This window comes from Centruroides vittatus, unplaced genomic scaffold, assembly GCF_030686945.1.
Source record: "Centruroides vittatus isolate TY-2023 unplaced genomic scaffold, ASM3068694v2 contig_2682, whole genome shotgun sequence".
Classification (NCBI taxonomy): domain Eukaryota; kingdom Metazoa; phylum Arthropoda; class Arachnida; order Scorpiones; family Buthidae; genus Centruroides; species Centruroides vittatus.
In genome coordinates this window covers 1210710-1223551 of record NW_027121707.1, presented here as the reverse complement: position 1 = coordinate 1223551, position 12842 = coordinate 1210710, and the positions used below count along the sequence as shown (strand labels likewise).

The 12842-nt window shown below is 34.5% G+C and overlaps 2 protein-coding genes across 2 annotated transcripts in view; one reads left to right on the top strand and one right to left on the bottom strand.

Moving 5' to 3' along the window:
* The first annotated feature begins 120 nt into the window (after positions 1-120).
* LOC136971707 (uncharacterized) lies at positions 121-1056 on the top strand. Its single transcript, XM_067266184.1, has one exon. It carries the CDS (start codon positions 121-123, stop codon positions 1054-1056), a length of 936 nt encoding a protein of 311 aa, XP_067122285.1.
* A 3900-nt stretch (positions 1057-4956) lies between these two features.
* Positions 4957-12842, bottom strand: part of krz (beta-arrestin protein kurtz) — a 50125-nt gene continuing 42239 nt past the window's right edge. Inside the window, exons 7-9 of the mRNA XM_067266192.1 lie at positions 10602-10737; positions 8996-9080; positions 4957-5033 (exon numbers count right to left, since the gene is read on the bottom strand). Of these exons, the coding sequence (XP_067122293.1) occupies positions 4957-5033; positions 8996-9080; positions 10602-10737 (298 nt within the window). The remainder of the gene's footprint in view (positions 5034-8995; positions 9081-10601; positions 10738-12842) is intronic.

The following is a 12842-nucleotide window of genomic DNA, read 5'->3' as shown; positions in this document are numbered from 1 at the left end:
GCCCTCCCTGTTGTGGCTGGGAAGCTCCCCATCCTACAGTTTCTCCAATTTAATAGCAAACGTTTCTGTATCTCTAGGGGCAGGGATGTTGATATTAATGGAACCATCTTTAATGCCACCATGTTTGAATTAGACAGGCCTGTATCTACACTCCCACATCCTGCTTTAAGGAAGGGACTCTCTCCTCGCGTTACCTCTACAGAGATTGAAGCTTTTACAGATGGATCCAAATCGACGGATGGCACGGCAAGTGCCTTTGTGATCTTTCAGGCCGGTGAAGAGGTCTACAATAATTCCTTTGCTCTACACCCAGAATGCTCTGTCTTCCAAGCTGAGATCTTTGCTGTGCTGATGGCAATCAACTGGTGCAACACTAACTTTGTGAACAAACTGATAAACATCTTCACAGACAGTGCTGCGACTGTTGCTGTTTTGGGGAATAAAGATAACACTCACCCTGTTGCGAACGACATCTTCGCTGCAGCTTCTACGTCTTTTAACAAATATGCCATCAATTGGATCAAAGGACACAGCGGCATTCCGGGTAATGAACGGGCTGACTTTCTGGCACGAAACGTAACGCCTAATCCTGATACCCCTCCTGCCTACAATCTCATTCCTAAGTCAAGACTTAAATACCTTATCTGGGACAATGCCTTGGAGACCTGGCAACTGGATTGGGACAAGATCCCAGAACAACACATAACAAGACGTTTTATCCCAAAGGTCAAGGAACGTATTCAAAGCAAATGGATTCAACCCACACATGATTTAGTCCAATTTTTGACTGAACACGGGCGCTTTCGTGCTTACCTGAAAAGGTTTCACCATTCTAATTCTGACTGCTGTCAGCTCTGTGGGGTGCGGGACGGTGTCATGCACTATTTATACAACTGTCCTATGCTGGATGACATTAGGCATCAGTGCATGCAGCATGCCAATATAAGCAATCTAGACTGGCCAGTAAAGCCTGATTTTTTTCTACAAAACAACAGCAACTTTAACTTGTTAAAGAAATTTGTTGCACTCTACTCCATTAGATGTGGGATCCGTTGACCTGCTCTCTTGTGATCCGATTCACTCTAGCCTTGATGCCAATGTTTTTACATGCCTTGCTCTGCTATTACAGCATTTAGACTTTGATGTACAGTAATTTTATTTTAGTTATAGTGCACTTTTATTTTTTTTAATCATTTATTTAATTTTTATTCTTTTTTATTTTAATTCATTTATGTTATTTATTTTATTTTATTTTATTTCCCTTTTCTCTGCCATTTTATTGTATCCCTTGTATGACTAACGGCATGTATCTACTATGTACTTTTTGTATTTCTGCCTGGCTGTGCTCAGCGGTGCCAGAGAATAAAGATTATTTGACTGACTGACTGACTGTCCGGCCCAGTCTAGTTCAGGTTGTTATTCAGACTTGTTTTTTTGGAATTGCTGTGGGTTTGGCAACAAGCGCTCACTGTTGGATTATATGATTAAAAGACCTGATTTAATTTGTTTGGCCCTTGTTGAGACCTGGATGGTCTCAATAGATGGCAATTTTCTTGCCAAGTTTCTTCCAGTTAACTGGAAATATTTTATGATTCCAGCTGAAAAACCATTGGGCCCAGGTAGGCCCCACGGTGGAATTTTGTTCTTTTTTGATGCAGTTAGAGGGAACTTCGAGTTATTGGAAACTTATCCTGATTTGATGGTGATTGGTTTATCACATTATTCGGCTTCCGAACCTAGGAGTATCTTGGTTCTGGTAGTATATGCCACTTTGCTAAGGCAGCAAGGCTTACATCTAGATTTGTTTTCTTCTATTTTGAATTCCTGGTCTTCGTATTACCACGGAACTGTGGTAATGGGCGATTTTAACGTCCATATTGACAAGGAATTTGATTCACATTTGAATGTAGCTTCTCCTAATATCTTCGACGTAAGACAGTCAAAGGATTTAAAGGTCGATATAGCCGGGAGACAGTTTCTGCATTGGTTAATTGAACACGATCTCATTCTCCTCAATGGTCGTAGTAGGGGAGATTTTCCAGGTGAATTAACTTTTTTGTCGAAAGTGGGTAGCTCTGTTATAGATTTTATAGTCATTTCTCAGAATCTGGTCCACATGGTCAAATCCTTTCATGTTGGTTCTCTCTTATCTCCTGATCATTTTCCAGTGGAATTACAGTTATCGATTGGAAACAGATTTTCCTTAGGTGATGGGACTCATTCCATCAAGACTCATTTTGTTTGGAATGATTCTAAAATAGAATCTTTTGGTGATGCAGTATCACAGAGCTTCCGGAATATAAACTTTGATTCTGACTCTGTTGATTATCTCTATGGTTTAATTATTTCTGAGCTATGCTCTATAGCAAGGAGTTTAAATGTGTTAATTGAAGGTGTTGAACCATACAGGCGGACTCGTCCCTCTTGGTTTGATAGGTCTTGCTATATCCAGAAGAGAGCGAAGAATATTGCCCTGGGCAAATTTCGTAGATCTAATAGTCAGGATGATTTGGCTTCCTTTCTAAATTTAAAACAACAATATAAGTCATTTATTAGGGTGAAAAAGAGGAAGTTTTTTGTAATTGTGCCTTGCAGTTGGCTGGGACTAGGGACCCTAGGACCTTTTGGTATCGGGGTTAGTCGTTTTCTCCGGGTCAAGAGTATACCAGACCAAGAGATTTCTCTGACCGACTGGTTTAATTATTACCAACAGTTGTTTAGCTTAAATACGTCGAATTTACGTCCGATCCCGTCCCTATTGATGACTCCTCTTGTAGTTGATCCTATCTTAGACCTTCCTATCTCTGATTCAGAGGTGAATACAATAATTCAAAAGATGCGAATTCGTTCGGCTTCCGGGGAGGATAGTGTTTCTCCATCTTTAATTGTTTACTCTAGGACTACTCTGGTTCCTTATTTGGTCAAGTTATTTAATCGGGTTTATGACACTGCTAAAATTCCGGAATCGTGGTTGGAGGTAAAGATAAAAGTTATTCATAAAAAAGGTCCATCAGATGAGCCCGCAAACTTTCGTCCAATATCGCTGTTACCTGTAGTTCGGAAAATTTTTATATCTATTTTGTCTAAAAGATTGGGTAATTGGTTAAGAGAACGGAATTTGATTCAACCAGTGCAATTCGCTTTCCAACTTCAGAAGAGTACTTTGAGCAATATTCTAATTCTTCACTCCATTATTTGTAGACAACTTTCAAAGAAAAGACAACGTTTACTTGCAGCCTTTATAGACTACGAAAAAGCCTTTGACAGTGTTATTTTGAAGATTCTGTTATCCAAATTAAAAATGCTTGGGATTTCTGATAAGTTTATTGATATAATTCATTGTTTATTTTCAGGACTGAAAGCAAGGATTTCCACTAGTGCTGGGCTTACTGATGTTTTTTCATTAGAAAAGGGTTTACCACAAGGTGATTCTTTAAGTCCAATATTGTTTAATTGCTACGTTAATGATATGGTACAAGTTTTTGATGATGCAAGTAAAGATTCCATCTCTCTGGGCGATTACGAAGTACATTTACTTCAATTTGCCGATGATACAGTAGTGTTATCCACTACCCCGATCTATTTACAAAGGAAATTGGACAGGTTATATAATTATTCTTCTACATTGGGTTTACGTATTAATTTATTCAAGTCAAAAATAATGATTTTTAGACACAGTGGGAGGTTGAGAAAGGCTGACAAGTTTTTCTTAAATGGAAGAGGAATTAGTAATGTTAATGAAGTTATATATTTTGGGATTCGTTTCTCAGCTACTGGCTCGTTCCAGAATTACATATCTTACGTGAAAGGTAAAGCATTGTCTAAAATAAATGTTGTAATAGATATTTTGAGACGGGTTAAGAACAGCCATATGGCTTTGTGTAAGAAACTTGCAGCTTCTCTATTTACTTCGAGTTGGTCTTATGGTCTGCCCTTTTGGGGGCCTTTTTGTTTTGATGACATTGACTCTGTAGAACTGATGTTCTTTCGTCGTCTTTTTGGCCTTGAGACATCGATCCCATCGTATGCAATTAGATCTGAATTGGGCCTAGACTTTCCCCGGAAACGTTTTGTTAAACTAACCTTAAATTTTCTGGGGAACATAACCTCTGACCCATCATCCCTGGAATGTGAGGCTTATTTTACCTCGAAGAAGTTTTCATCGACCAGATCACTGAAATATAGTTGGTTCACTAAACTGGAGAGTCTATTTAATAGAATTGGTATCTCGCTCTCCTTAATAGATTCATCCCTAGAAGTTTTGAAATATTATACAAATACAATTTTACAAGAGTTTAACAATCTTTTCTTGATAGAAGAAGGTGACAGGGTCCTTAAGGCTAAATACCATCCATGGTACTCAGAAATATTAGACAACCACAGATGTTTTTACATTTATTATCAGCAGTTACCGTTTATTATTAAAAAAACGATCATACAGATTCGGCTAAATAAGTTCCGTTTAACATGGAAACATTTGTGTATTGATCTACGTTCACCAGATATGTGCCCGTATTGTAAGAAAGGAAATGCGACCTTAAATCACTATATGTTTGATTGCGAGGATCTTGATTATTTGCGTTTATCAACACCTTCTAATAATGTTCTTTGTATTAATAATGGTATTTGTAAAGATCCAGCAGATAGAATTCATGGATTATTCTCCATCAACGACTCAGTTGAGTCCATTTGGTGTAAATATAATTTATTAACTAAAGTAATTAATGTAACCCCTCCTCCTAAAAATTAATTTTATGTATGGAGTTTTTCTAATAAATAAATAAAATATTAACCTGAATGTTTTTCTTTTATGAATGAACTTGCTTGGTACATCATTTTTATAATTTTTGCTGATTTCATTTGCATATTACAGAACATAAAAATAAAAAAAAAACAACATTGACATTTCCTTTAGACCTTTTCTTTACATAAATAACAAATATATTAAAATCAAACTTACTCGCTTTCAATTTCAGCAACTGTACATTTATATTGTGCTGTTGAGAAGAGACAGATATCGGCAAACTGTCGAACTAAACGGGAGGAAAATTGATTCTGTTAAAAACTTTTACACTTTAAACGTAATTTAAAATTATTTCATTATAATTATAAAATTAACTCGACTAAATTACGAATCATTCTGTCACAATTAAACACATCATCATCATCATCATTTATTTAACAAAATTTATAGATTTTCCATTTTGATAAACCATAACTGGTCATTAATGTGTGTTTAACAAAGATCCAATAACAGGGTTAATAACATGGCGCACAAACGTGCGCTAAAAACTGAAAATAATATAGTCTACAAAATTCTCAAATACGGAATCATCAGTTATACTCTAGATTGCAATTAAGTGAATGACCAATACAAGCTTTCACTTTTAATATCTTGTCTTATATTCATACAAAAAAGAAATGCATTGCCTAAAAGTCCTGGTACTATAATCTATAATCATGTCAACTTATAAACAAATTGATCAAGTTTGAATTAATTAGGTTTGATTATAATTTCAAAATCATACTCTCTGATGAATTTCCACAATTTTCAGAAAGTTCTGAAATCATAAAACAACATTTATCATTACTTACTTATGCATTACTTGATTAACTTTTGGAAGGAGTTAATCAGTCACAATCAAATGTCATCCTTGTCCCTACTCATCATGCACATCTGTGCAGCCACTCTGAATTTCCTTCACCAATCCTTCACCAAACTGACACTCAGAACATTATCACGGACATGACACAATCAAATGACGAACCTTGGTGGCCGGTACCGTGTCCTGCTTGCAGAAAATGCGTCACACCACGAACCACGGCTGGCTGGATTGGTGATAGGATGCACGTTTACTCAGTTGCTACTTGCAACCGAGTAAACTTTTGAAGACCGGCCTCAAAAGGTCGGTCGTCAAAAGTTTACGACCGACCTTTTTATGACTGACCTCAAAAGATCAGTCATAAAAAGTTTGCATTCCGGAACATTGAAAGTGAATAAATGGTGGTTCCTTTTTAGATAGAGTCTATCTTCAATTTTATTTTTAAACATAATAGCCATCTGACGAAATTCTACAAGTTGGCATAATTGTTAAAATGGGTGGTGGAAATCAACTATCTAAAATAAATGATTAGTAATTATAAAATTTCTAGAATAGAAACTATTCATTATAAAATATGGACTACTAGACATTTGTTTTTCTCTAAAAGTTATCATTAAGGAAATTTTACTAAAAGTCAGCTATCCTGTAATAAATTTAACAAGTAATTTTTACTAATAAATTTTTCTGTTGCCACCAGTCTTGTTTACGTAGTAATAAATTAATAAAAACCAAATCATTCTTATTGGTTTTAATAATTTTATTCTCTAAATGCCCCGTTTTTTTCAACAAATTAATTATTTCCACTTTGATTGTTGTTGTTGACAAACACATTTTCATTTACTTAGATTTTACTGGCCATAAAAAAGGAATGTATTTGAAAATCAAATAGAACAAATAAACTAACACTGACAGCCCATGCTGCTTGACGAGAATGATTCTCATCCACTTTGATAGGAATAGCAGAAGTGGCATAAAACTGAAGGGGAACACACAAGCACTAAGCTTGTATCTTTAATTGCAATGATTTGGTTTGTGAGATTGCGGGCGCTAATTAATTGGTTGATTGTAAATTTTATTATTCAATATAAAAATAATATTTTGTATAACATTAACGAATTTTTATCTAAAGGGAAGTTTCCGATACGAACTTCCTTGATGACAGAAGATATTGTAAATACTTTCGTTTTCATTTGTTAAAGAAATATCTCCTAAGTTATAGAAAATGGAATATACCTAAATGATCAACTTTAATCATAGACCTTGGTTGATCTATAGATAAAATAATATAAAGTTAGAAGATAAAGAAAAAGCTTAAATTGTAAAGTGAAAGCATTTGGGCAAGGCTTAACTTTGACAGAAGTCAACTTCCTCTTCTGACTGAAGTGAAGATGAATCATAGACCAAGTCTTGGCCGGCTGCAGGCCGCTAGGCCCTATAAAAGGGAGCCGTTTTAGCGCCAAAATGCGCAGTTCTACGAAGACCAGAATACGCCATACAGAATTTAGGCGCAGTTCTATGCCATACTGAAATTAGGCAGTCCATGAAGGATAAAAGCCATTCTTATGTGTAGATAGGCAGTGAGCCATATTTAGTTAGGTGGATTGTTGGAAGATTTATCCCTACCGAACTGACCACATAATAGAAGATGCAATTGATCTGAATTTATCATACTCTCATATAAGAAGCAACCTCTGAGGTATTATAATTGATAGATGTGTAAGGAACTGAGTCCGAGCTGTATTTTTATTTTCTAGTTTTTGTTTTCGTTATGTATATTTTTATTTTGGGGCTTATGTTTAGTTAGGGCGAAAGTTCCCCACTCACCCTCTGGAACAAACAAAAAGATTTAAAGAACCAACTCACCAAACCAACAAAGCGCCATAGGAAAAAAAAACTCGCACACCATTGCGCGACCTTACTCAGAAGTTCATACGGACTTCCGACTTGAGAAAAGGGGGGAGTCCCCACACACACACTTAGAATCAGGAGTTACTAAACGACTTAAAAATAAACCTCTCAATTGTGTAAAAAGTAATTAAGTGAAAGTAATGTAAAAGTCGTTAGTCGATTGTCGAAATACACTGACCAGGTAAAAATGTAAACCATTGTTAGCATCTAAGTTGGTAAATGAGGGGGTGGTTTCAGAATGATTGTAACGTCACCTCACAACTATAAAACGAGCAAGTTCCGACAAGAGAGTGAGGTGAGCTTCCAATTGATTGAGAGCGAGGTGTGCTACCTAGGCAGTTGAAAGCGAGGTTTGAGTAGAGGATTCCAGATTGAAAGAAAAGGATAAGAAAGTTTTTCGACAGAGGGGAATTGGATAGAAGATTCTTGTAGTTTGAGGTGATGAATAGTCATAGATTTTAAGTTTGCATTGTACAGTACATAGTTATAAATTGAATTTTGATTTTTGTCGGAAGTCTTGGGGGACTAGTTATAAGTAGTAATTCATAAGTTTTCTTGTTTGTCAGTTCGAAATAAGTGTCCTTTATAAAATAAATTGTTTTGGAATTTACTAATTTGTATAGTCTTATTAGTTCATATTAAAACTTGATTTTGTCTTTAGTATTGGTTGACTAATTATAGTTATAATTACGATGACGGTTGGTAAGTTATAATAAGTCGACGGTCGGTAAGTTAGCTATCATCCTGCAATAGTACTTTAGTTATTCGGATTCAATTAGTACTTTACAGATGATTGTAAACTCTCTCTCTGTGCAGTTAGTTTAGATATAGCACGAAATAGGTTATTTATAGAATCGATGTTATTAGTTAATTTCCATGCAATTTATTATCATGTTTATTTGGAATTCATTTGTTTAAGTTACTATGTATATCTTGTAATTTTTCTAGTTTAAGTCCCAATAAGTATAATCTTGTTTTATTTAACATTGGACTTAGAATGCTCACATCATATCGCGAGTTGATTATTACGCATGTTTATCCGCGTATAACAAAACTGATAAACTGGTGTCAGTCCTGATGGAAGGAGAAAGTTGATTTTGCAATCAACGATCTCCGATCTTTTATATTTAAGTCCCTCCTTCCACTCGGAGCCGCGAGGCTCCATCTCCTAAATTGGGTATGACAAACCAAGGAACTGTTTTCACAAACAGGTTCGAATAAACAGGTTCGAATAAGTGATAGGGTTAATCAAAAAGTTATTCCCTACCCTCGATTACGGTCCTCACAGGTTAATTGATAGTTTTTTTGTTTTTAGAATTATATATAATTTTTATTATCTACATTGTTAAAATTTATTTTAATTAATGTTTAGATTTAATTATTACAAGTTGATCTGTGATTAATTTTAATTAATTTTATGTTGTGTGTTATGTTTCAACAGTTTGCATTATTGAAAATTTAAACTTCTAACACTAAATACTGACCTGATACTTTTATTTTTTTCACTGTTCGATTAGAATTGTTTGCAATGTGCACATTTACAGCTATATCTTCTCCATGATGATATAACTGGAAAATAATAAATAATTCTGAAGTAATCATCGTGATAAAAATTGCTATAAAATTAAAATATTAATTTTTAGGCAAATAATATTTATTAGAACAATTTTATCTAGTTACAGTAACAATACTACAATACTGTTTGTTAAAATTAAACTTTCTAATTGATTCTGTGCATACTGAAGATCAAACATGAAATTTATACTTCTCAATGTCACGAGCACAATATTGTGCGCCAAATTCCAAATACAAGTATATATTTAAAAGAAATTAAAATATGTACTCATAATATATGTATTCATATAAAACCATTTTTTTTTTATATCCTCTAATAATGTTTTTATTTGCTATAATCATTATGGATCAATGCACGTTTATATATAAATATTATCAAAACTAAAAGATGAAATTTATAATTGATATAAAAATTTTTGGAAGAGAAACAATCATCAGATGGTGATTCACAAATCTACAGGAAAAAAAAATTGTAAGATATTGAAGTACAGTAGAATCTCTATTGTCCACTTGCCAGTCCAACAAGTCCAGTAATTCGATATTCTACAGCAGTGATTCTCAACCTTTTTTTGTCACGGTACACTTTTAGTGATTTAAAAATTTGGCGGCGCACATGGTTACTTCGGTTAGCGCCGCAGGACGACCGGTGACGTCGTAACAGTGATTTTTAAATGTAGTTGGTTATTTAGGTAACATTTTCTAAATGCCTAGGTAACTACTGGCAGTTACCGGTAACAGTGGTTACAATTTCCAAATGTGCCCTAGGAAGGTAGAACCAATTGAACTACTTGTCTGATGTCGCTTATGTATGGGTATTCGCAGTGGGGTACACTTAAAAAATCTCACGGCACACTAAAGTGCCAAGGAACAGTGGTTGAGAATCACTGTTCTACAGGATGGTGCTTGTGAAATTTGTGTTGCATCCCGTCGATGTACGTGACAGAAACTGATGTATATGTATACTCTCAGTCACTAGTTATTTATTGGATGTGCAATTAACAAAACAGTGACAATTGTGATCAATACAGTAAACTGCATTTTTTTTTTACTGTACAGTACAACATACAAAATCCAGTAGTGTGACAGCCACCGGTCTGATATATGTTGGATTAGAAATTCTTCTGTATTTATTATATCATCTTCAATAAAAATTAATATTAATATAATGTGTAAATATAAAAACATGTTCTATTTAATAATACGAAAAATTACATTAAAAGTAACAGAATAAATTCTATCGTTTTGAATGTGCTTCTTGTCCTTAAATACTTATATTATACTTTTGTCTACTTTGGACGTTCTTATGAACTGGAACTTGTTATACCAAGTGAAGAGAAAAACACAATTTCAAATTATGTTACAGTAAATCTATTTTAATTGGACACTCTTGTTAACTTCTAATTTCCAAAGTGGACAAAAGTATATCATCATTGTATATTAACCTCTAAAGTTTTAAAACTTTCCTACATATAATAATTATTATATTGCTATGTAGAATTCATAATCTTGATATACCTCTTTATCCAAAGATGCTTCAAGATGTAATTTATTAGGTGACATCATGAACTCCTTACTGACTTCGACGCTTGGTTGTTCGCCTTGACGACTCGGAGCATACATAATTTTTCTAATTGCTAGTCTCACGGAATTTCTAATAAAAATATTTCACATAATCTTTAACTATGAAAAGTTATGATAAATTTTAAAATTATCATATCAATAGCATATATTTATTATTATTTTTAAAGGCAATCAATTTCGAAGTATTAGTAAAATTAAAATTAATGTTTACATCTTATGATTAGTTTTACATTTTGAAATATCTGAAGTTCTACAGGGTGTTTCATAAGTAATATTTTTAAAAACACTAAGGTCTGTAAATACAAACCTATGTTAAACAAAGGTCAAATTTGATGCCCAAACAGATGCCCAAATTTTCCAGTAATAAGCTATGTACTGTACTATGGAAGCCATATTTCCTAGTCTGGAAACTCCATTTCCAAAACCACTGGAAATGGTGTTGGATTGATTCTCTGCTCAAATGCATCAGAATTTCCAAAAATTAAAGGTCTGAAAATCCTTGAATGGATATTATTCACCTCCAAGTTGAAACCATCAAGAATTGTCATTCAATGCTAATGACCATTGGCTCAGTTGCCAATAAACCGGGGTCTGGCATTACATACATTAAACTGTTGCTAATATAATGATAATGCAGACGACCTTACAGCAGGATTCCAGTAAGTCTATCTGGCAGGCAGCATGTGAGACTGGAATAACATGTTATACAGTATATCAGGGGTGGCCAACCTTTTGCATACCATGCGCCAATTTTTTGACAGACGAATTCAGATGCACCATATAACTCAAACACTTTTTATACCATCTTACATTCGTTGTTAGGGGTTGATAAATAGAGATAAGAATAAATCTGCTTCGCTTAGGGGAGAAAAAAGGAATAACTTAATCATGCAGTTAAATTAATTACTTTATGCGAGTTTATTGAAGCACCAATTTACAATACTGTAGTCAGCAATGATCTCCTGTACAAGACGGTGATCGCTTCATAATGGTGCTATAGCTGCCAGGACACCACCAGGGCTCACACAGAACTAGCGTTGCCAGATGTTTTTAGTGTTTGTAACCAAAATTTTTTTTAAAGTAGCCCAAAAGTAGCCAACCCCTAAAAAATTCTTTTAATAACCCGATTAAGATTTATCGATAAAATTAAAAAAAACCATTCGTGATTTTCCGGTAATAACTTTAATCGCAATAAATGTTTTTGGCCATTTACACGCCTGTAAACTGATTGGAAATAAAGATCGCAAGACTCAAAATACATGTACACACTGTAATTTACTACGTAGAGAACTCATTTTATCTGCAAAGTAGATTGCAACGAATTGTGCAACAAATGAACTTGCCAAGACAGACTATAAAAAAATTAATTTTTTTATGTAATATTCTTAATCGCAAAGAAGCCAAATTTGGCAATGTTGCTCAGAACTGACTGAAGCGCCACTTGTAATCGTCCAATGCGCCATGTTTTGGCCACCCCTGCAGTATATGGTATTCTGAAAACAAACATGCAATCTTGTTCCTAGATACCATGTTGTAATATGGTATCTAGGAACAAAATTGCCCCAAATACCACAATCAATAAATGAAATTTGGAGGAATCGTGCTAAGCCGACAGGAAAATTGACCAGAGTTGTTTCAGAATATCTTATGGAGTGATGAAGCAATACTTCACATTGGCAATTTTGTCAATGGATATAACTATACTTATCAGTCCAAGATGAAATCAAAACTCAAAACAAAAAAAGCCCAGTATCAGCCTAAAGTCACATGTGGGCTGGAACACATTATTTGGCTTTTCATTTTGCTAGATACAATGAATGCAGTATGCTACCATGATATGCTGGAGAATAGGGTGTGGCCCACGATTTTGCAATGAAAGAACATTGAAAACCTTCACTTCATGCAGGATGGTGTTAAGTCACGTTCTGTCCAACTAACAAACAAAATGCTTGATGAAAGATTGCTAGGAAAGTGGAACAACAGAAGATGACTGCACGAATGGCGTCCAGACTCAACTCCCTGTGACTTTCTCATGGTTTTTCTTCTGATTTCGTGAAATTGAGATCAGCACCATTTCATTGTAAGCTTGATGGCTTACAATGGCTTTAATATGTTGTGGCACTAGCTTTGTGTTAGTTTATTTGAAAAAGAATAAAAAAAATCATTATTATTTGG

Excerpts from the sequence above, each read along its gene's own strand:
- LOC136971707 (XM_067266184.1), top strand. The coding sequence starts at position 121 with ATGTTTGAATTAGACAGGCCTGTATCTACACTCCCACATCCTGCTTTA.